Source organism: Polistes dominula, unplaced genomic scaffold (assembly GCF_049000335.1).
Source record: "Polistes dominula isolate Pdom_NZ unplaced genomic scaffold, Pdom_raw_medaka contig_79, whole genome shotgun sequence".
Lineage (NCBI taxonomy): Eukaryota > Metazoa > Arthropoda > Insecta > Hymenoptera > Vespidae > Polistes > Polistes dominula.
Window position 1 is genome coordinate 1,894,633 of NW_028300916.1, and position 26,486 is coordinate 1,921,118.

The 26,486-nt window shown below is 28.5% G+C and overlaps 2 protein-coding genes across 7 annotated transcripts; one reads left to right on the forward strand and one right to left on the reverse strand.

Moving 5' to 3' along the window:
- The first annotated feature begins 696 nt into the window (after window positions 1-696).
- LOC107074487 (uncharacterized) lies at window positions 697-9,183 on the forward strand. Its single transcript, XM_089170774.1, has 4 exons — window positions 697-2,204; window positions 3,236-3,440; window positions 3,581-3,727; window positions 4,697-9,183. Exons 1-4 carry the CDS (start codon window positions 708-710, stop codon window positions 5,194-5,196), a joined length of 2,349 nt encoding a protein of 782 aa, XP_089026900.1. The 5' UTR covers window positions 697-707; the 3' UTR covers window positions 5,197-9,183.
- On the reverse strand, window positions 9,154-26,071 carry Actn (alpha actinin). Of its 6 annotated transcripts, XM_015335938.2 has the most exons (15): window positions 24,906-25,065; window positions 24,285-24,412; window positions 13,938-14,172; window positions 13,521-13,856; window positions 13,206-13,295; window positions 12,622-12,707; window positions 12,028-12,373; window positions 11,677-11,953; window positions 11,411-11,582; window positions 11,094-11,330; window positions 10,930-11,014; window positions 10,723-10,826; window positions 10,414-10,653; window positions 10,021-10,317; window positions 9,154-9,881 (listed from the first exon to the last, which is right to left on the reverse strand). In XM_015335938.2, the coding sequence occupies exons 2-15, from the start codon at window positions 24,384-24,386 to the stop codon at window positions 9,723-9,725; spliced, it is 2,766 nt and encodes a 921-aa protein (XP_015191424.1). In that variant the 5' UTR covers window positions 24,387-24,412; window positions 24,906-25,065; the 3' UTR covers window positions 9,154-9,722. The 6 variants fall into 6 exon arrangements, with proteins under 6 accessions (XP_015191424.1, XP_089026899.1, XP_015191422.1 ...); XM_089170773.1 differs by lacking the exons at window positions 12,622-12,707; window positions 24,906-25,065 and adding an exon at window positions 25,905-26,071 and having other exon boundaries at window positions 13,210-13,295; XM_015335936.2 differs by lacking the exons at window positions 12,622-12,707; window positions 24,906-25,065 and adding an exon at window positions 25,901-26,064 and having other exon boundaries at window positions 13,210-13,295.
- Between the last annotated feature and the right edge of the window lie 415 nt (window positions 26,072-26,486).

Consider the following 26,486-nt stretch of genomic DNA (forward strand, 5'->3'; position numbering starts at 1 on the left):
GATTGAATAAAAAATTCATCTAAATATTTTATTCAATAAAATCGGGGAACATTAGACGGATTCCCAGGATTCATCGTCATGTGCATTTATCCTGAAGCAAATGAAACATCCTCATGAAAACAAAAAAATCAATGACCAATTCCTTTCTTTGTATTCTTTCTCTTTTCCTTCCCGACTGATACAACAAACAATTAATTTAATAAATTAACATAAAAAAAAAAGAAATAACCGAAGGACTCTAAAAAAAAAAAGAGAGAGAAGGAAGGAGAAAGAGAAAGAGAAAAAGGTGACCTTGGCAAGGATCAAAAATTCAATTAAAAGGTTCACGCTGCCTTCTGATTTTTCAGGTTGCCAACTCGGATACGCCAAGGCTACCAACCTTAAAGGAACTCATTGGTTATCAAACATACGATTATACGACAACACCTTCTTCGATATTATTAAATTTACTTCTTACACTTGATCAAAATGTGCAACATGATCTGCAGAATGTAGAAAATGATCAAATTAAATCAAACGTTAAAACGATCAAAACAAATTTGTACGAATCGATTGACAATGTTCAGAAGAATTCCTTCAATCATGAACTTACTGACATTTTTAAGGAAAATGAGGAACAGGACAATGACATTGATGATAAATCTTCAATAGAAAGAAAAAGAAAAACTAGAATCGATCATGCTGCATCTTCATTAAAACCGACAACTATGAGGGGTACACCAATCATAATTACAACACCCAAAACAATAACTCGAGGCTTTTATGTGACTAAAGGGGATATCGAAATTACCACCATGATTAATCCAACGACACAAATGTTAATGGAAAAAACTGATCCTGTAATAACAAATAATGAAACGATTCTATCGAAGATGATAAATGAACAAGATAATATTTTAATGACTGATGATTTATCTGAAGATAATTCAATTACAAGTAGAACAACATTTGATGATTCGGATAAACAATATTCAGAGTATTCAAGTGTTTTTACTAAATTGGAACAAACAACACCATTAATAATGACAACAAATATTAGCCAGGATGTAACACAAAATGATGGGAATTTGTTTATTGTTAAAAATGATTTATCTACGTCAGGAAGAAGAACAATTGGGTATAGTGATGTTACAACTCCATTGTATAGATCTCATACAAATTTAATAGCAGATACAACTAATGAATTGAATACAAATTCAGAAACTAAAACAATACCAACAGATTACACTGTATCAACTGAATCTGGTAATACTAAATTTGATATAACAATTCCAGAGACAATTACTCCAGTGTTAAATACTTTAAATACACCTGAAATTGCAATTGACAATAATCAAGAAGAAAATGAACTCGATAATGTTTCATCAACAAAATTAACGAATGATCAAAGTAAAATCAACGCTGTTGTTTCTGATCAAAATATTGTAATATCTGATGATACTTCAGAAACAACAACAACAAAATTGGATTTAACAACACCAAATACTGTAGCAACCTTTGAAACGATTACAGCAAGAAAAGAAATAGAATCTACAAGGTGGGATAATATGGAAATAACAACGATGATTGGACCAAATAAAAATGGTATTTTAGATGAATTTGACATAGGTACAACAATCCAAGAAAAATTAATAGATGTCGATGATAAAATTGTTTCTAAATCTGATCGAAATGTTCAACAAACAAAAATCTTTACCACGAGTACAACAACAGTTCCTTCCTCAATTTTATTATCTTCGCAAATTCCTCAAACTACTTTGAGTAATCAAAAAAACAATATTCATCGTAGACGACAAAGACAAAGAATAATTGTTCTTAATAATCAATTTGGTCAAAGAAGAAGACCTAATTTAAATCGTCGAGTGATTGAAGATGAACATACGACTAAAGTTGAATCAAACAATCCTAAACGTATAGTAGTATACCGTAAAAGACAACGTAAACCAATTAACGACAATTCTTTCACTACAGTAGCAAGTAATTCAGTTACCGTCAATGATGTTGGATCCAAAGTGATTGATAATAAAACTCGAAGATCAAAATTGGTTATCAAGAGGCTAAAAATCAACCGTAAACAACACAAGGAAGAAGAAGAAGAAGAAGAAGAGGATGAGGAGGAGGAGGAAAGTGTCCCATTGGAAAAAACAAATACCCTTCGGGATTCTCCTCTGGTCACGGATTATACTGAAAGACCCGTTGACGAGGTCAGTGTCAATTTAGAAAGCAAATGAAAAAAAAAAAACAAAATCAATCCAAATTGATTTGAAACTTTGTTTGGGAAGCTATAATTATCATCATCTTTGCATAGTAAATCAACATGTTTGAACATACATACTTCGCCTCGAGCTGTGTGCTAAAATAACGCTAAAGTAGTCAAAATCTTAGGTGATCCAAGGAAAAGGGTGATCACAAAATCCTTGTTTTATCGCTGCCTCTTCTGCTCATGCGCCTTAACTAAATCAAACAAACAAACACCAACAAAATCAACCTCCACAGATCAAAATAAAAAAAAAGGGGAACAATCTCATTTCAACATTGCAGATTCAAACTCAACTGATTGTGAGATGAACAGTTTTGAGAAAAGGGATAAGGACAAAATGAATAAAGATGAGATAACTTGACAGCAACATTGGTCCTTTTATCTTCGGCTGTTCTGGTTCATTTGTTCTGGTTCTTCCTAGCATCAATTAACACACAACAAAGTTTTCTCTGTTTCTATATTCTTTTTTTTTCAAAATGGTGCGTTGCACGTTTGACGCACCTTTATTGGCCTCCTACTATACGCTTATCTATCCGATTATATTATATCCTATTTGATGTGTCTTGTTTATAATTGTAATGCTTTGTGTGGTCCGCGATAAAAGCACGTGAAGATATTAATTCATTCATTGTCTTGTTAACACAATTTATGCGAATGAAGCGTACAACATGAAAGATCCTTCTCGTTGCTTTGAAACATATGTTCTATTTGGAAATTCTAATTCTCTGTCTATTTATCTATCTATCTGTAATCTATCTGTCTATCCCATCTCATTCTTTCGGTCATCGTATGGCTTATTTTTATACCATTAAAAAAAAAACAAAAATACGATACACGTAGAGATATGTTCAATGTTTTATGTATATAAATCCACACACACAAACACACACACACATGTATAAAAGTAAATAATATTCGTGTATTATTATTAATTGTTAAATATATAATCTATAAAATGAATTGAACGTTGAACAGGGTACTGTTTCGAAGAACTCGGGATCGTCTTCTAACAGGACGCCAGGAAGTATTCTTCTGGCCAACAGAATAAGAAAACCAAATCCATCCTCTTCGCTGTCGAGTATTTTATCAACGAACAAACGTCCTACCGTACTACTAGGGGATAATCGAAAGGGTCGACCTAGCGAGACAACCCTTTCTTCACCGACAACAACGATAGTCGGTGCGTTAGAAAAATACAAACTTCTAACAAATAGAATCTGATTAGGTTTCATAAAAGTGATCGGATTTTTTTTATGGTTAAAAACAAAATAAACAATTGAAATTCAACGTAACGATCACATTCAGGGATCATTGTTTCAGACTTATTCAATGATGATGATGCAACAGTGAAGCCGGAACAATTCGTTGAAGATGAAAGGGCTGAGATAAGTGATCAAAATGGCCGAGCACAAGAGCTCGCAGTTACACTGGCTGATCCGCCTACTTTGCAGTCTTCATCCAACACCGGTACTCTACAATTATCTGAAACTTCACGTCCTCAATTCTTAATTTATTTAATATAAAAAAATGGGGTTCCAGGCACCTTGGCTGCTTTTATCTGTTTAATATTTTTTTTTTTTTAACTTCTTCTACTTTTCATTTTTTTTTAATACTTTTCTTTCAAGGATCATCTGGTATAACGCTATTTTCTTATTTATCTCTTTCTAACGTGGCATACGGAATTTTTTCTTTATGTTATACGTAATTTACATTCGCTTTATATTCTTCTCCTCCTCAAATAATTTCTTATCGTCTGTGTATCTTTTAACAACATACTAAGATTTAGAATCCTTTGATCGTTACTTCAAAAGGATTCGATTATCTTCATCGAAGATAAAATTGTTTTAGATTTGTTCGTACGAATCAACGTTGCATTTTCTTCTTCTTCTTCTTCTTCTTTTTAGATGAGACTTAAAAACATGTTTTTTTCTATGTGTGTCTAATATTTATCATGGGTTTTACATGTCCTTTTTTTTTTTAATTAATTATCATCTTTATCTCTCTGCCATTTCTTCTTTATTATCTCTCTGCAATCGATCCTATCTCTTCGGAATATTTTACGATACTAAAACGTAAGATGTTCAATCAATGTTTGTTTTTAATTAACATCATAAATTGAAATTGGTTAACGCAAACCAATGAATTAATTTTCCAAAACTGCATCTTAATTCGCCATCATCTTTTAATGACATGAATTTATTACTATTTGTGTCTTCTTCATCCCTTATTATTTGGAATACGTAATGGGCACTAATCTAAATGGAACTGCAACAAATTGAATGATGTCTTCTATGCTCTTACATCGTTAATCTTTTTCTCATCATTCTCATCATCATCATCATCATCATCTACGGACAAAAAAAAAACGCTTGGTCTTTTTGCATTTATTTAAAAAAAAAAAGAAATTCGGATTAATAAATAAGGTTGCACGATCAGGTCGAGTGCCGTTAAGGGATACCTTAAGACGCAGGATAAGCACAACGGTAGCACCGCGAACAAATTTTCCAAGAAGTAGTTCGACGTCCTTGAGATTCAGCACAGTACCAAAGACACGACAAAAAACATCGACGACGACGACGACGACAACGACGATGACAACTACGATAAATAGGAGGAAGGAAGGAACAACGAGAAGTTCGACAATTAGACCAAGAAGGCCACAAATTATTGATTATGATTATTACGAAGATGAGGATACACCTATAGTTGAAAAAGCAATGTACAATGGAAAATTATTTCTCACAAATACTGGTACTATACGGTGTCTCGATCAAGGAAACTTTCCTCATCCTGTATCTTGCAAAAAATTTATTACCTGTGCTAAAATGGTCAACGGGTTGATCATCGGTGCGGAATACACGTGTCCTGACAAATTATCCTTCGATCCTGTCGGTGGTATTTGCAATTGGTCAGCAGGACTTGGTTGCAAGGAATAAAAAAACCCCGCGACTATTTTCAAACGAACGAACAACACCACTGACTGAACGGTATCAACTTCAGGATGGTACATTAGCGCCCTCTAGAGTAGGCGCGCTAATTTTCAAACTAGACGAAGATTATTTTAAAAAACACGATAATATCGTTTAACCAACACGAATTGTTTGAGTAATTATTACTTGAACAAAATATGCGTATCATGACAATTTATACTTATAATTCGATCCAGTCGCTGGATTTAATTGTAGAAAATAAGAGCGGGTATTTTCAAATGATTCAAACATTTAATTGATACGACGTCAGCGCTCTTTTAGTAAAATGGCGGTAATTTTTAAACGATCGAAATTCATTGATTTTTCTTTTCTCTTCTTTTTTTTTTTTCTCAAAATCGTTTAACACGAATCGTTTTTTTTTTTTAATAGTTATAATATAACGTGCGTTATATCCTACGTAGCCATAATTACATAAGTGGACGACGAAGAATGGTGATATTACAATTAATAGAATCTCTCGCTCTTTTGTAAATATTATTAATATTTTAGTGTAAATAGCGTGGGATATTAAAAGATTTCTCTCGTATAAGGTGGTCGTGTGTAACGATTAAATAATAACTTATATGTGTACGTAGCATTGTGCAATCGTTAGCCAATTAGGTCTATTATTTCTGTATAGAAAGAAAAGAAAATGAATAAATAAATAAATTCATAATAATTAATGAATAAATATGCACAACTGAACCTTTGTAATACTCGAAGCAGACAATTAAGTAATTGCGTCCGTGAATAATTATGTATTAGATATGTATTATATAATATCGTAATAATAAAAAAAAATAAATAAATAAATATATACATTATATATATATTATTTATCATCCTGCATAACACAATAACGTAAAATTAAAACTATCAAATATAATATATGCATACACAACAAAATGCGCCAAATCTTTGATGTTTTTTTTTTTCAAGATTTTCTTTATTTTTCTTATCCCCCCCCCCCCATATATATAATTATTATTTTGTATTTTACTTATATATATATATATATTTTTTTGTCATATGACTCATTATTAAATCAATTTGAATTATTAATTCAAAGGATGAAATCGGCAAAACAAAAAAATATATTAAATGTAATAATGCGACACGCGAGACGATTTTTTTCGTATGCTTGTGTATGTATGTGTTTTTGTGTGAAGATTAAATTAAATTAAAATAATATTTTAAATACAATAAAATATATAATATATATATATACGAAGTTTAAATAAAAATTGTTTAGGTGTGTATGTGTGTGTGTGTGGTATGACGCTATATTATTTAAAAAAACAAAAAACAAAAAACAAATAGAAAGAACAATTCATTTCCATTTGAAATTATGTACACTCTTAATTCACATAATGCAATTAAAAGTTTACATATACACGTATTATGTGTGTATTTATATATACATACATACATACATATAATATATTATATATTTACGCCGAAATAACATGTTATTTTTTTTTCTTTTATCCTTTTTCGATATTACGTATATTCGAATGTACTTACGTGTTCATGTGAAAATGCGTATTGTGTTTGTAATCGCGTAGTATACTGTGTTTTTTAAAATATTGTTTTGTTTTTTTTTTTTAAAACATTCGTCTCTCTCGATAAGCTTTTAAGATTTTAGAAATAATAAACTTATATAATGAAACTCTCAAAACACATTAAGACAAAAATATTGAGAAAGCGTTAAAGAAGTCTCAAGCAAAAATAAAAGAAAACTTGCAGTATACGGTTTCTCGGTAAGTATTAATGCATTTCACACAATGAGCTTGTACATATAGGATGATGATTTGAAGAACGACGGTATGAGCTTTCACTATAATAATAGTAATAATAATAGTAATAATAATAATAGTAATAGTAATAGTAATTAATAATAATAATAATAATAATAATAATAATAATATTAATATTAATAATAATTATAGTAGTAGTAGTAGTAGTAATAATAATAATAATCATAATAATAATAATAATAATGGATAAGGCTGCGAAGTATGTGTGTGCGTGTGCGTGTAAAATATGATCTAAAAACAACATGACACGAAAAATGGCAGCTGCTTTTCTTCTTGGAGAGAGAGAAAGAGAGAGAGAGAGAGACAGACAGACAGACAGAGAGACAAAGAGACAAAGAGAGAGAGAGAGAGAGATTTTCTTTTTTTACGTAAATAGATCCTATATATTATACACATCGCTTCATAGATATTTATAAAAATAAATACTTTAACGAAGAAGACGGAAAAAAAAATTAAATTAAAAATAAAAATAAAAATAAAAATAAAAATAAAATTAAAATAAAATTAAAATAATTAATAATTAATAATTAATAATAATAATAATAATAATAATAATAATAATAATAGTAATAAGAGTGCTTCTTTCGTATATATTTTCTAGCGTTATTAATTAATAATCGAAGAGCGTTAATAAATAATTAAATCAAATAAATAAATAATTTGCATATCGTTTAACATCGTTTCGCGTACTTAGGTTTCCTTTCTTTTCTTTTCTTTTCTTTTTTGTTTTTCTTTTCATTCTCATGGCTTTTTTTTCTTATCCTTTTCTTTCTTTCATATTTTTTTTCTTTTCTTTTTGTATACATATATATGTATATAAATATACGATTTATAAAGTATTATAATGCAGCGCGTAAGTTCTTTACTTTTCTTTCTTTGCTTCTTTTTTTTTTTTTTTTATTCGCTAATAGTTTCGTTGTCGCTTTTTATAAAAAAATATGAATTATTCGATTTTCGAGCGAGTTTTTTGGATCCTTAAGTAAGAAAGTCGATTATAATTTAATTCAACATGTTCTTCATCTCTTTCTTTTCTTTTAAAAAAATTCGTTTTATATCTTTCTTTTTTTTTTTTAGATGATGATCTTAAACGTTAAATGAATTTGGCCCATCGCGAGAGCATCGATTCAAAGCTTTTTATAGGAAGGATAGGAAAAATTACTCCAACTAAAGACGTGCAATAATAATAATAATAATAATAATAATAAAAATAAAAAATAAAAGACAATTCGATATGATACAATTTGTTATGTATAAATATTCGTTAAATTAAATTAAATAGAATTTAAACGATACCACATAAGATTCGAATTTTTTTTTTACTTTTACTATGAGAAATACACAAACAACACGTGAAACATTTGGACTATTTTATTTCTTTTTTTGTTTTTGTTTAAATAGTTGGAGTAATATTTAGCTATATATATATTATATTTTTATCTATGCTCTCGCAATAAGAGATATGAATTATTCGTAATATAAAATTCCTTCTCTTTTTTTCTTATTATTTCAATCTTCTTCTTTTTTTCTTCTTCTTCTTCTTCTTTTAATATTAATAGTCGTTTGTCAAGCACAGCTTCGTTTTATTATCTCCCTCTAGAACGCTTGCGTCAGAATAAAATATATCTCGTTTGCAATTATTTCATAATCATTATAATAATATATATATATATATATTTGCGGACACCAAGGGGGAAAAAATTGAATTATACCTAAAATGATATGGTGTTGTAATTAGGCGTCTTGGCAAGTGTTCTAGAAGAGTCGTTATTTTAATGCTTATATTTTTTTTTTTGTTGTTTCTTTATTTTCTTTCTTTTTTTTCTTTTTTTTTTGTTTTTTTTTTTAAATAAAGTGTGTTATCTTTTCAATGTAAAGGATTAATTAGAGAAATATGTCTATATATATATAGGTATATATATTATTGTCCCTTTGAATAGTCTCTTATTTAAGTACAAGCCGTTTCTTATTAACAACACTCAACAGATATGTGTAATATTTCTATAAAGATACTTAGTTGTAAACATTAGCCCGATGATTATTATGAAATAAATAAATATTGTCTCATGTCTCTGTGTAATTGATCATTTCTTGTGTTTTTCTTCTTTAAAAAAAAAAAAAAAAAAAAAAAAAACAACAACATGTGCTTTACATTAAAAAGATACCACCAATCTTAATGCTAATACTCATGACGTGTAAAGAGAACTTTTATTTTGATCTCTTCTCGATTATTTTTTATAAACATCAAGTTGGTATACGATAGTTCCATTTTTTTCTTTTTTTTTTCTTTTTTTTTTTTTTACACGTACATGGTTATTTAAATAGCATTTCCATATACTAGCTAACAATCCTTGCGTTGAGATTTATTGTCCTTTTTCGAAAATTGGGTGAATTTCATAATTTTCCTTCCTATTTTTTTTCTGTTTTTTTTTTTTTTTTAGATTTAATTATGAAGTTTACACACACCAAAATATCAAAAAAGGTAATATTAATTATGTGATATTATTATTATTTTTTTTTCTTTTCTTTTCTTCTTTTTCTTTTTTGATTTCACTTAATATTTGTTTTTTTTTTCCCATATGTTTCTTTTCTTTTCTTTTCTTTTTTTTTTTTCTTTTCCAATGATGCAAAACAATTTGTAGTTTGTCCAAATAATTAACATATCATTGTAATATGAAATTAGAGGTCTGATTCACCATACAATGCAGTTGAGAAGGAGCGATAATCTAATGCTCCGGGAATTGCATTAGGACCTTTGTATGGTGGCATTCGTTGGATACAATATTCGGCTTGATCAGGTGGTAATTCTCTCCTCAATTCATCAGGTAGAATATATGGCTGTAAATAAAATTAATGTGTAATACAATTTGTATATATAAAAATCAATAAACTTAAATAACAAACGTGTGTTGAATGCGACTTACACAAACAAATAATAAAAATATCAAAATAACCATTGTATTAGAAATAATTTTACCTTATCACCAGCAAGAATGCGGAAACTATCGATCACTTGTTCTGCTGTATCGGTGTCTGTAGATTCGCGTGTCATAAAGTCTAAGAATGCATCGAAGTGCACGTAACCTGAATTATTAGGATCAACGATTGCCAAGATTCGTTGGAAGTCAATATCACCCTGCCTATCTTTTCCAATAGAATATCCCAAAGAAACCAGACAAGATTTGAACTCATCTGGAGCCAATCTACCTGTTCTGTTTTTATCAAAGTGATTGAAACTGCTTCGGAATTCGTTAAGTTGTTCTTGAGTAATACCCTGTATAACAAAATAATATATATATATATATATATATATATGTTTATACATACAAAATATTTGTGATTTTATAATGAATTTTATTATATTAATTACCTTAGAATCTCTCGTAAGAATTTGATTCTCAACTTCATTGATATTACGATTGATTGATGTTAGTAATTGTTCCCAACCAACTCTCAATGTTTCCATGGTATATTGTGTATAGCGATTTTCAAAGATCATGCCTTCTTGAACAGCTTGATGAATCTTTTCTAATTCTTCGAGATGTGCCTTGTATTGATAAACGGCTTGTTCGTATTCTTTCAAACGATGCAATTGATCTTCCAATGTACCCTATACAAATAATTATTATTAATATATAATATTTCAACAATATTTTCAATATATTATTCTAATATTTACCTGTAGTCCCAAACCAATAGCAGTAACTGCATCCAATTGTCGTTCTATCCATGGTCCAACAGCATTTGCTTTTTCAGCAAATTGTCGTCGAAGCAATTCATTATCTTTTTACATTTGTTAAGTACTTGCATAGGTCGTTTATTATAAATTAAAAATTTATATATATATATTTGAAATAAAAAATATAATTTAGAGATATAAGGATACTTTGCTGCTTGCGAAGTTCAGCTTGTAATGTACCATCACGTTGTGGTACCAGTTGCCGTACGTCACTCCATTTTTTAGTTAAATCCTATCAAAATGAAAATATTGATTTATATATCAGAAACATTCTACATTCAATTATATATAATAAAATTATAATTACTTACCAAAGCGGTAAGAGTAGTATACGGATTTTCAAGGCCACCAGGAATCTGGAACTGCTTAACTATTGATTCAACTTCTCGTACTAATCCCACAATTGCATTGTATTCTTTATCAGCTTCACCTAGAGTTGCTTTGAACGCAGCATGTGCATCCATCAAACCTTGAATCTCTTCCATTGTATGTACAATAAACATATCAACAAGATCTTCTCTGGTTCCATCTAACCAATTATTAAACGGCTATAATATAAAAATGAAATTAGATTTTGTTCGTTTAAATTACGAATTTCATTTTTTAATATTAAAAAAAGTGTACTTACTGCAGCTCGTTTTGCAAATTCCAAATGTAATACATCGATCTTTTCTAAAATACGTTCCGCTTCGTCAAGTGCTTGACGTCTACGTTGAGTTAATGTACCCAAACGATCCCATTGATCACAAATTCGTTGACATCTAGCATTTACAGATGCGCTATCATGATATTCTAATGTACTGTAAATATAATGATATCATATTAATATAACAGAATGAATTGTGAATGTTGTTTTTTTTTTTTTTTATAAAATGTATATGTATAAATGATTACTTCAATTCTTGAGCAATAGCAGCAATCTGTTCGACGCGATCTTGATGAGCTGCAAGATCCGATTCGAAGGCCTCGTGTTTCTTTTTTAAGGCCTTTAACTCGTTCAACTTACATTGTCTGAAATGCTGTGACGTTAGCATTTCTTCTTTACCTGCTGTCCAATCTTCGTGAGCATCAGCTTTGTGCTTAAACTTTTGAGCCAAATGCTCTAATCGTTCTAAACGCATCATTTCGGATAACAACCATTCTTCAAATGATTTTTCTGCTAATTCTAAGCCTACAAATTATTCATTAACATTAAGTATATAAACAATAAAAATACAAAACATATTATACAAATATTAATCATACCTTTCCAAGCTTTGTTAATATCTGATACCATTTTTCCTTCGGTTGGCATATAAGCGGGACGATTGCTCAATCTCAGCTTAGTTTGCAGAGTATTAAAGTTAGTTTCAAGTTTAGCTTTTTGCTCGACACGAGGAGGTTTGTGCTTACGACGATATGTCCTATATTCTTCTAATTTCTTTTGACAACCAGCAAGAGAATTGTCCGTTTGACGACTAGCGAGCCAGGGCATCGTACGACGAATCCATTCAAGTAAATCGGACGCCAAACGTTCATATTCTTCCATCAGTCTTTCATTTTCTTGGTTTACTTTCAAAACCTTACAGATTCTATTCGCCGCTGTTTCAGCCTATAACAGAAACTTTATCATTTGTTTCATAAAACATAAGAAATAATATAATAATATTATTATTATTATTATTATATAAAATAAGAAAAAAATGAGATAGATAGAAAATTGGTTACGTGGCAAAAAAATGCAAAATTAGAAGACATTTCAATCGATTAATTAAGTTAATGTTTTATATATTTATTATGCATACATGCATTAGGATCATAACTGTTAAAAATTAATTTGTTGAAATTCTTAAAACACACCTTTTGAGCACCGCTAAAACAGTGGTAATAAGAAGAAACGTAGGTCATCACAGCCCTCTCATCAGGCATTGCTGTATTTCGCATATCTAAAAAACACAGTCAAAGAATCTCAAACCATGCATTGTTAAACTTAAATAAACCCAAATAAAGATTCATACATGTATCTCAACAATTGTAAGAAGTATTTAAAGATAAACATACATATATATGTATATGTATATGTATGTTTATAGTTTCATTCATTTAGGTTTAACTTCACCTTTTTAAAATTTGAAAAATTCAACATAGCAAGAATAATAAGAAATATTAAAGAAATCAGTTGGTCGGTTGATTTAAACAAAAATTTCCATTGCAATTTATGGACATATATTTTGGCTATTGATTCTCGTGTTTTGTGATGGTAGTATATTTAGAATTAAATAGAAAAAAAAAACAAAAAAGAAATAAAAGATTCATATGTTATTTTCATCGATTAGGCATGATTAAATTCTGTTAAAAATAAGCACACAAATTCTAATAGTATTAGTGAAATAATTGCACAGGTCACTTTTGTAACAGGATAAAGAACACGCATTTCTTTGCGCTGACCTGCTGAGCACCTTGGAAGGCATGGTAGTAGCAGGAGACGTAGGTCATGATTGCTCGCTCATCAGGCTTGGGAGTGTTGATCAAATCTATATGATATTAAGGGAACATAATATTAAGAATTGATATAATTCAATAGAATTAGTCAGATTTAGCGCCTTCCTGTGCTTTCCTAAATTGTGTACCTAATCTGCTAGAATTTGAGATTATATTTATAAAAGAAACATATATTGAATATAATTACATTTCCTTTAAATGTTAATATAAAAAATGATATATTATAAAAAGATTTATTTATATAATATAATACATACCATCAGGATCCAACATGCGAGGAATGTCCAAATATTTCTCAGCAACATCAAAGGCAGTATTCAAATTCTCCAAAGGATTGTCCTTGCTAAGTTTATTGTAATCGATCAGATCGGGACGATGACGATGAATGAGAGCACAGAATGCAAGACCATCTTTGAAGGATAAGTGGAAGTTTTGAACATTAACGTTCTTATACGGTGCTGTTTTACGTTGACACCAAAGTAACAACCCTTCTTTTGCTGTCATTTCCTCCACGGAAATATCTTGGATAGCGAATCTCAGAATGATAGTCCATATCATACCCAATGTCATTTTTAAATTACCATCAACAATCTCTGTTAATAAATTCATATATTATTTGATATTTTTATAGAGAATCAAAATGGAGGAAAGTTGATTGATTAAAAAAAATGTACCTTCTGCTCCAATAGAGACTAATTTGACCCCTTTACTTGCAATATAGTCAAGGGCTTTATTCACATTAGCAATCTTATGAAATCTCATTTTGCCTCTATCAGGTCGTGGAAGGGTTTCTCCTGAAATAACTTCTAACAGCAACATCAGTTTCAACCCATTTCGAAAGTCGTCTTCGATCGATTCAATGGCAGTGCCTGCTTTACGAAGATGTGAATTACACCATGCTGTGAATGTCTGAAATTTGAAAAAAAAAAAAAAAAAACATGTTATACATAAATCTTTGTATTATATAATAAACGTTTATTAGATCATACAATTTGATTACCTTACACACATTTGATTTAAACGATTAATTTATTAACGATCAGAATAGTGTGAATACTATTAATAAATGAAGACTAAAATTGAAATGTTAAAAGTATAACACAGATCGATCAAATTTTTTTTCTTTGAGAACCGTAATCAAAAATAAGGAAGATGTTGTATAGAATTTAAAATGAAGAAATGGCAACTATATTACATCAGATATATTTTAGTAACGACCCCGATCTCTCCAGCTATATATATCTTCTGTCCTGGTTCTTAAAATGCGCTTCCTAATACTTTTAACAATTATTTTTTGTTTTTTGTTTTTTTTGTTTTTTTTTTTAAATTGATTTTGTTATTATGTACCTGAAATAAAAAAGGGCTAGGAACATTTATCTTATGTATATAAAAAAAGAAACTTTTGATTCGTATAAATAGTTCATTTATGTCAAAGAATATTATACACAGTGTGTTTTCTTTACAAAATAAATCAATTAACTTTAGCAAGATTACATTTATCTTTAATCTTGTTGCTTTTTAATTTATATGTGTGTATATCATAATTTTTATAATTGTATCATTTGATATTAAATAATTATAATGAAAATGTTATAATTTGTATTACAAAAGTTTACATTTTTATAAATAATGCACTAATAAAAAATTAGAAAATATTGAACTCTGTAGTTGATTTGTACCTAGTGGTACTTTACATAAAAATAAAACAAAACAATTCCTATTACGTATTATAAATTATTAAATATTAAGTACAAACAATTTGTAAATTTGAGCATACAATTATTTAATTTACTTTTTCACATAAATATTAATATTTTTCAAAGACAGCGATTAAAAAGAGATGAAATAATAAGCAGTGATTTAAAAATGAAAGTACTTTTAAAAATGGCCGCCATGTCAGCCATTACAATTTAACAGTATTCAAAATAATGATAGTAAGAATAAGAAAAATGGAAAAGAAAAAAAAGACACATAGCTGCGAAAAGATTTTTTGGAAGGGAAAAATATTGCGTGAAACTTAATACGGGTAGCGTGAAGCACGACGGAGCCAAAATTGGACATGAGCCACCCTAACCTCTCTCTCTACACACACACGGCCTAAGATCTATTTGTAAAACATCGACTCCTCCCGCGCTCAACTGTAGACGCAGTTTCGAAAACATTCGTACGACTACTACTACTATTACTACTACTACTACTACTATTACTATTACTATTACTACTTAGTTCTCAGTTTCTTTGCTCTGTCGAAAGATCTGATTTTCAAATGATTGTGCCAAAACGAAATGGCAACATTTAAACTCCTAGAAAATTAGGATTAACTTAAATATGATACCACCTTGGTTTCAACGAGATAGCACATCCATCGTTTTTTTTCTTTTTCATTTTTTAAATAAATTAATTCATATACGATATATTATATTAAAACGACAGTTTTAATTGATCATTGTGAATTTTGTGTTATTTTTATTTTTGTAAACGTGATATAATTTTCTTCTAGATTATCAAACGTTACGTAAAAATCAAATACATATGCATACTCGTCGTGCACGTATTTATTCGCATGTTTTTGAGATAAAGAAACGTAAAGAAAAAAAATAAAAAAAAAAAAAGATTATGTTTCAATACACAAGAAAGTTTTGTTTATATGACCGAATTAGCAATCGATAGGGATGAATCACTATAGTAAAACGAAGTAATTGCAACATGCGGCAAATATATGAAGAAGCTATTAATACGGACATTCTTTTCGTCCTTATCATCAATGCGATATATACATATTTTATTATTATTTCACACTATTTTGTAAATATAATTGTTGTTAAATTTATAATATATATTTCAAATTCACTAACAATAAATTAAACTAAACTAAAATGTTAAATATTAAAATGTTTTAAAAATATATTTGAATAAACCAAGGTCACGATTTATCATCATATATATATATATATATATTTTAAGTAAAAAGATAATAATAATGAGATAATTTAAAATAAATACCAGTCGTTAAGCGAATAACATAACGAAGTGGATATTCGCATAATGATTTGCATAACCCAAATCCTAAATTTCGCGCGCATACATACGTTTGTGTGTGTTTGTGTGTATGTGTGTGAGTGGGTGGCACGTATTACTCTAATCCATTTCTATTATTAAATTCTGGCAATACATCTCATTTTCTTCGACATTTAATTGTTCCTTCTTATCATACAATATGAGTTATTATTTTTGCCATAATTTACATTCCCCGACTACTCCAAGGTCAAGAATTAAGATTTATTAAGAAGAAAAAAAAAAAGAAAAAATAATTGCAGTGATAATTTTTATATCAAACCAAATTTTATATTCATATTTTATTTATAATATTATTTTGCGATGACGTAAAGAAAAAAAAAATAAATAAATATAATCAAATTCGAAATGATTTCATCATTCGCAAATATTCGATTGAAAATATTGGCAGCCATCTTGTCGTTGATTTGTTTTCTTTTTTTTTTTTTGGAAAATTCATTTCAATATTATCTTACAATTTTTTTATAAATATTTTTTATTCTAAGATACAACAGATACAAGATTAAGATTAATCTACAACACGTTTGATTTCAATTTCTAATTTTATTAAAAAATAAAAAAATAAATAATAAAAAAAACTATTAAACAAATATTGAAACTTTCTCTGAACTTCAGAGACTAAGTTGAAATTAACCGAGGCCTATTCATCGGACAACAAACAACGACGACGACTACGACGACAGATGTTCTTAGCAAAAAGCAGGTGATACTGGCAGTTAAAACATGAAACTATACTAAAGAAATATTACCTGTATATACATGACACGAGCCTATTAAAACAACTTTAACACTAAATATATCAGGACTAATTATTTTGATTGGTCGAGGGGAGAAAGGCCATTTTAATTCCAAATTTCTACTTCATGTTGTAACATTTGAGTTTTGTAAATAATTAAGCGTTTTGTTATTTAAAAATGTCTATATAAATCCATTTATATATATATATATATATATATATATATATATATATATTAAAATTATTATTGTTAAACATTTTTTTGTTATTTTTTAAGAGTAAATAAAGACTGGAAGTCTCAAAAAGCATATTTTTTGTTTATATACACCAGTCATTTTGACTAGTGTGGTATACTGAAAATGGTGGTATATCTAAACGAAACGAATTATATTTCCTGCAAGAAAAAAAAGAAACCAAGAAAAAAAAAATAATAAAAATCAAAGTGTAAAACTAACGTTAAAAATAAATGTCAAGTTAGGTAGGAAATGTATGAATTAGGTTTAAAAAAAAAAAATCAAATAAAATAAAGACTAGTACCTACTCATCATTGACATTTGTTATAGTAAGACTGATTTTATTGGATTGGAAGATGCTAATTATAAAATAATGAGAATGAGAATGAGAATGAGTGAGAGGAAGAGGAAGAGAAAGAGAAAGAGAAATTCATTTTTAACGTGATTCATCATCACGGTCACTGTCCTATTTTGAGTGCTAACAGAAAGTATATAACATTACGATATACGAGGTATAACAGACATTCATTCAGAAATATCCTCGAGGCGTTTTATGCGTCGGCATCGGAAGTGCCGTACGTAATTTCAACCTTTAGGAGTAGCCAGGAACCGTTCGAAAATAGTTTTTAATCGTAGGCGTGAATAAGATTTTCATATGAATATTTCATTTGCTATGAGATATTACACAAATGATGTTACCGAACAATCTATAATATATCATCATCATCATCATCATTACAATATTCAAAATAACAAATAAAAAAAAAAGAAAATAGAATAAAGAAAGAAAGAACAGTATACACATATACACACACATATATATATATATATATATATATGTATATATATATATAACTCATACGAATAGTTTTATCACTGCATAACAATCGTCTTAGTCAAGGTGTACAACACGCAGTAGCAGTAACATCAGCAACATGTGTGGGTCACCCGATTCCAAACTGAGATTTGGCTACGGTCCTAAACTTTCCAAAGGTTAACGATCTTCTTCGTGTCTCTCGACACGGATCGTAATCGATCGAACGATTAATAACTATGAAACATTTGCATTAGTATATTAGAAAAGAAATAGACACATACACAGGTGTTACAAGGTGTTACAATGAGATATTAAATGATTATGAATCATCTGATGAAAATTTTCAAAAAGATGTTAAATGAAGATGAAACGAATGTTGAGAATGTTGAAGATGAAAAAATTGTTAAAAATGTTGAAGATGAAAAAACTGTTAAAAATGTTGAAGATGAAAAAAATGTTGAAAATGTTGAAGATGAAGATTTATTTATTTATTTTTGTTTTTTAACAGATTAAACCCATTATTAAATAAAAAAAAAAAAAGAATACAAAAAAATGAATAGAATAATTGTATTCATTTTGTAATTGTAAGATGAAGAAGATGAAGATGAAGACATTGGTCTAGGATTTTTGTTAGATGAGTGTTTGACTATTCCAAGAATTTATTACAGCCAACAGGAAATTAGAAATAAAATGAAATAAAAAAAAAAAAAAAATAAAATAAAATAAAATGTGAGGTGTGTAAGGTATGAAGGAAGATGAGGAGGAAGAAGAAGAAGAAAAAGAAAAGAGTTGGTTGGTAGTAAAATATCGACAAATTTTAAGGCGCCGGCGTTGAGATCAGGTCGATGCTTGGAACTCCGACTTCTTCTTCCTATGATCGACGTCTTAAACTTTGCCGTGTGTCTTATCTATTTATACAATCTATTTATACGATTTTAACATCAGACGTCACCGGCACATAGAAAAAGGGAAGTAGATAAAATGGTTTATTGTATTTTAGTGTACGTAACTAATTTTGTCGGTAAGCGAAACAATTTCACAATTACATATTAGTCAATTATGTAATTTAAATATATTGTTTTTTCAGTTGTAAAATATGTTACAGTAAAGTAATAATAATAATAATAATAATAATAATAATAATAATAATAATAATAATATTAATAATATGTATATAGTAGGATTATTTATGTAATTTAAATATATATTTTTTTTTCAAAATTTCAAAATATGTTACAGTAAAATAATAATAATAATTGTATTATTTAATTAAATTAAAAATTGAAAGAAATGTAAAATTAGTTCAGGATCATCTTAGAAATTTGTTAATTATTTTAAAAAATTAATTGTCATAAAAATAAATATCAGATCATCTCAAAAGTTTCTCAATTTTTTTATTCTGTACGAAGATACGTTGTTGTTTTTTTTTTTAAATAAAAGTAAGTTTGACAAAAATAAATTGTTTTCTACGTTATATCCAATATTTGTTTTTTTTTGTTCAACCCACCCAACGTTAAAATAAAACGAAATATAAAATAAAAACATAACATTTATGTAAAATTGCCAAGAAAAATAATAAAACTTTTGTAACGAGTTGATAATATATAAAAATAATTATTATATAATAGAAAATAATTTGAATTTTTTTTAAATAAATATACAAAGGGTAAGTCTCGAAAACTTTTAATAACCTTCGACATAAAAAATAACTTCTATTTCTTCTTTTTTTTTTTTTAATAAAAATAAGTTGAACCAATAAAAGAAAATTATCTTAATGTTAAATGTTTTTAAAATGTTACAAATTTCCAACCAAACCCACACATATATTTAATATATATATAAATATTATAATATATAAATATTTTCCATAACTTTTAAAATGTAATACAATAATATAATTGTTCAAAAAAAAAAAAATATATGAAAATAGATAAAAAGAAGAATTAAAGGTTGAATAGAAAAGAAAAAAAAATAGTAGCTTCAACTATCGAATATCAGTAGACAAGTGCATAGTACATACAATATATGAACATATATAAACAATGTTATCTCAAGAACGTTATATATGATAAGGTAACACATCGGACATTTTTATTTTCTGTTATTTTTTTATATTTTTCTACGAATAAACCGTAAGCAACTGTGTAATTGTTGTGATAACAAGAACGTTTTACTTGTTTATCTACCAAAGTAAAAGAATTATATATTATCGAAAAATAGAAATGGAAAGTACAATATGCAAAAGTAAAGTATACATTTAACAAATAATAATAATAAAAAAAAATGTGTGTGTGTGTGTGAGGATGTACGGTTCACAACTGTGATCGATAAATCAAACTCAGAAAGATGAAAACTGATTGAAACAAATATTGAAAAAGAAAAGAAAAAAAATAGAAAAAAAAAAAAAAGGAAAAATTCTTGTCAATTTGCTTAGAAAATCGTCTCGTCGTATTAATTCTTATGATTATACGATCAATGTGATTTATATTCTCAAAAGTGCGACCTATTTCGCTGAAAATACATCGGTTGGCCTTTGGAACTGGCAATAAAATACAAGAGGCAAGAGAAGAAGATGTATACAAGTTGATGATGTTCACATATATGTGTTTATATGTGTTTGTGTGTGTGTGTGTGTACGTTGAAAACTAGAAGGTCGGTGTCGTAAAGAAACCTAAGCGATATGTTGGAAAGAAAAAAATAAGAAAAAGAAAGGAACAAGAAATCATAAATAGTATCTAATAAAATATGTGCCGAAATAGAAAAAAAATACATAATATATATATATATATATATATATATATATATATATATATATATATATATCAATCGTTTCTATCGCTAATAAAAAAAAAAAGAATAAAAATAAAAAGTGGGGTGTGAAATCGTCATAACGAAAAAAAGACATTTTCTATTATATATAAATGGTATAATATAAAAATTTAATTATATATATATATAAATTAATTTAATTCAAATTAATTATAATTAAATTTAAAATTAAAAAAATTAAATTATAATAAATTTTAATTAAATTAATTTATATGAATAATATAAAAAAAAAATTATAAATATAAATAATTAAAAAATAAAATTGTAAACACATTAGTGAAATTATTTTTTATCCATTATATATTATATATTATATATTATTATATTACTATATTATATATATATATATATATATTAAATTTTATTTAATAAAAAAAAAAAATTATTTTAAACCAAAAAAAAATATTAAATCTCAATTACATTAAGATATAAAAAAAAAATATATATATATAAAATCTGGAACTAGTAATCACTGTTGGAGGGTTATTACAATCAAAAAAAAAAAAGATTATGTTTTATATGTGTTATGCCACATACATACAAACATATATATAGAAACGTATACACTTGTGATTTGAAGCATGTGTTCCGAGTCAAGAAAAAAAAAAAAACTAAAAGCAAAAGTATAATTCTTCCTCTCTTACTTTATACCACACACATGTGAGATTTCTTCGATTGTATATATATATATATATATAAAATTCTTCGAATTCTTTCATTATAGGAAACTATGATTCCTATGGATGATAATTACGAAAAGGATACGTGAGAAGAGATTATCGTGAAAGATGTATTTCCGTAAAAGAATGTAGTAGTAGTAGTAGTAGTAGTAGTAGTAGTAGTAGTAGTAGTAGTAGTAGTAGTAGTAGTAGTAGTAGGAGGAGGATTGATATGACCCATATAATACATCTTAGAGGGTTTGCGGGGGATATGAAGGAGGGGGGAGTGTATCGGAGGAAAAGAACGGGGTAAGAAGGAAAAAAAAAATACCTCTATCACCGTTCCATGGAATGTGTTTCATGCGCAACCTCGAAAGTCAGCAGAACGATGAGGTTTTACAAGAAATTCTGTACAGTTAACCGGCCGACACGACAACGACAACCACGATGAACTAGTACCTAGTTTCGTTCACCATTTACGATAGCAATATCGTACACATGGACACGTTTAGATCAACCACTTAACAGACATAATAGATTCGAACAATATCACGTTGATGAACGAGAAAAATATATAATATAAAGATCAATTGAAAGTGAATTAAATTCATTTATTTCGTGAATGATCAATGAAAAATGGGGGTTTTTCTTTTTTGCTTTCTATCAAGGAAATTAATGAACATAATTATTGGATATTTATTTTAATAATTATGGTAACCATGAAATATTTATTAACGAATGTAACCGTAATTATTGTACGTGTAATATTTTGATTGATCTATTCATATTGAGATCCTTGAGAGAGGGGGGATCAATAGATCACGAAGTGTATATATATATATACGTTAATGTAGTAGAAAAAAAAAAATAAAAAAAATAAAAAACACGGTGACCTTTCTTCCGTCACGCGGTGCAACTCAAAATTCGATGAGATTGCACGTGCCTCTCTCTCTCTCTTCTCGGGGTTTATTGTACAAAGCTTGCATTGCAATTTTTCTTTCAACTTGTTAGACAATTTTAATATTCCTAATAATTTTCTATTGAAAAAAGAAAGTAAAAAATAAAAAGTAGAAATATTTTACGGATAATATTTGTTGTCACCTAAGATGAATGCAGGGGGAAAAAGAAAAAAAAATAAGAAAAAAAAGAAAGATGTCGAAAATCAAAGTGAATTTTTTATTTAGATCTAATCATCTGGAACTCGTAAAAAAACAGATAGATAGACAGATAAATAGATAAATAGATAGATAGATAGATAGATAGATAGAGAAAGTTATTGTGAGCCTCCGGAAGAGGACACGTGAATATCCTAAAATTAGAACCGTTGCGAAAAAATATCCGACACCTTAACGGCATCCAGAGACTATTTCACGAAGAGACAGAAGGAATTTCTTGGTAATCGGATAGAAGCCAATAGATATATATCTTTGACTCTTATCTGATATCCAATGTCGCCATTAAATACTCTAGCAATGACTTGTTCAAGATGTCAGCTTATAAAGACACTTAATTTATCTATAATTATAAATCTTACATTTTCTTATTTTTATCATTTATCACGTTAAAAAGAATTGTAACATTTTATATACAATGATTACTAATATTTTTTCTATTACGAACATTAATCTCATATCGATCGATCTATCGAAAAATGTAATATACTTGGTTTGATTTATCTTCTTCTTCTACTTTGTTTTTTTTTTTTATTTGAAAGCCGCGAATTTTGGAAATGTAACACTATCAATTAGTACAATTTTCGAAGTAAAAGATGGAATAAATTATATGCGAAAATTGTGACTGACTCATTGCTTAATTATTTTCGTCATAAAGTCTGAAAATACAATCCGAAGGGCTCTGGCCGATATACGCAAGGAGACAAGCCTGGGAGCCTTGAGCTCTTGCCAAAAATGAAGAAAACGTTTCCAACGAGTACTCGAGGATGTTCTACTTCATCAATTAAAAGGCCCAAGCGCTCGCTCGTCCAATATCTTATGCGAATACACAAAATACCAAGAGCAAATTCTTCTCTCGGTTTAAAACTAATGTCCCTCTAACTTAGTGAAATATAACATATACATATATATCTGTGAATATGTCTCCTAATTCTAATATTAGAATTGACATTAATTCTTTGACGAATAAATAAGTATTCCTATAAACAAAAAATAAATAAATAAATAAATCAAAATCAAAATCAATTGAAAATTAAATTAGAATTAAAATAAAAAATTAAAAAATAAAGAGAAACACGGAAATAACTGAAAGAGGAATTAGAAAATGATAATTTAGATATTATATAATATCTACAATTAAATATTTCGTATCAATGATAAACAAATGTTTGATATCCACGTGGAAAAAAATAACTTTATGATATACTTCTGTAATTTAAAAACTTCTCAATAAAATATTAATTTTATTTAATTCATTAAAAAAAAAGGTTCAATTGAACAAGTAGTAATATTATTCGTTTCAAATTTAAATCAAATTCGCGCGCTTCTAGTGCAGCCCGGGCGTACACACATTTACCGTCCCTTGAAATCATACATATCGAATTCTGTCATACGGTTAATATGGAGAGAAAGGGGGCTTTTAAATAGAAATAAACATAGATACAGATACATATATATATAAGTAATATATAGGTAGATAGATAGATATATATCTCTCACCTTTTTCTGTTGTTTCTCCCAGGCCGGGTCCAAGAGACCTTCTCTCTCCCACTCCTCCTCGGGCTCCATGTATCCGTCCCCGTATGCCTCCATGTCGTTCATCCTTCTTCCGTGTATATCTCACGTTCCTTTAAACGCAAATCCCAAAGGTGTCACCCGATATGTATCCTCAGGTACGTAAAATAATGTTACAACTATGATACATCCGAAATTATCCACCTTACTAAACGTGGGTGTTCCTTACGTATCTCTCTCTCTCTCTCTCACACACACTCAGGTTGTATGACTCTCTTCGCGACAATAACGGAAACTGACCGAGATATCGGGGAAAAGAAAAGAAAAAAAAGAGAAAAAGAGAAAGAGAGAGAGAGAAAAGAAAGAGAAAGGGACAGCAAATGTATTTGTATGTATGTATGTATGTATATGTGTACGCGTGTCAGTAGTGTATGTTTGTAATATAGAAAGAGAGGCGCGTCAAAAAGGAACGGACACGCGACGGTTTCGAGAAAGAAAGAAAGATAATACGAGAAAGAAAAAAAAAAGAAAAGAAAAATAACCAACGAACGATAGATAGAGTGCGAGAGAGAGAGAGAGGAATGGCCGAAAAACGTGGTAACGTACCCGCTAAGCCCAGAAAATGTTCGGTTCGTGTCTTTCCCTCGCGCTGACCCCTCTGCCACGAGTCTGACACACGATTTGCTTGCCGGCGCACGAGCCCCCTTCGTCACCGTTCGCCCCCTCCTCATTACTCACGAACTCACCCGAACCCAGACCATTCGCTCTCATTCGTTCGTTCCTTCCTTCTTTCGTTACCCCCACCACCAATACCACCACTCCGCGCGGTTTCGGTTCACGTTACGAAAATGTATACACCTCTCTTATGTTACTTCCTCTAACATAGTGGGATACCAATATATACATTAAAAATCAATCGAATTAATCGAAGTTTTGTCCCTTTTTCTTTTCTATTAAAAAAAAATTCATATTTTCTTTATCTTGCAACGTAAAATCGATTATTTGTTTTTTACCTATAACGTTATTTCAAAATGAAAATTTTCCTTTGGAATTGAATTCACTTTCAATTTCATAGAATTATATGGAGTATAAAAAGAATCTAACGATAAGAAATAGAAACGTTATTCCTCTACTTTCTAAATTACGTGCTATTCTAGATAATTCTATAGGAGTATGGTAATAATAGGTTAGAAATATGTTCGCCGGTGGTAGGTAATATTTATCTTGAGAATTTGTCAGATAATATGACATGTAAGATAATTCTTAGTATAGGTTGTATAAAAAAGTTTGATAATAATATTACGTTATGAAATTGAAAGGAAATTAAAAGAAATTGTTAATTTTAAATTGCATATCGAATAATACGATGACATGATCGATTGATTTTATTTTTTATTCTTTTATAACCGATAATATCGATTCGAAAATATTTATTTTGAATTAATGTCAGATTTGATTATCAATCTAAAATGATATTTACAAGTTTATGTTTATCAATCGTATCACTCCCATATGCTAAATGTAAATATGTATATGAATGTATATGTATGGTATGTAAACATACACATGCATGCACGTATGTAACCATTTTAAGTACTTACGTACGCTCATTGACTGAAACTAATTTCAGCTCTCTTTTTCCACACAAACTGCGAATTGACAAGTTCAATGACTTCAATAATATTTAATGTAAAAACAAACTCAAAACATTTAATCACATTCACTGGTAGGTTACAAAAATAATACGATAATATTCGTATAATTTCACGATCATCCAAGATAACTCCATCCCCGCGCGTCTTCACGACACTTTGTCACGAATCATAATGCATCTAGATTGGAAACTTTTCATCTTGAAATATTCACATAACAATTTCATTTTATTTACATAACTTATATTTTTTTTATTTTTTAAATAAGTTTCAAGTTTTTTTTTTACTTATACGATTGATTTATCAGCTAACTTTTTTTTATAATTACTCCTTCAGTTTGAAACACATTACTCCAACCTTTTTATGTATTTATTTTACATACGAGTTTATAGATAAATATATGTCTGGTTATAAATAATAAATAAAAAATAATTTAATTGATATCTTTTGATGAAAAAATATTAAATAAGTTAATTAATAAAATGTTTAATATAATAATGACGTTATGTACTTTAATTTGATTTTCAAAAATAGC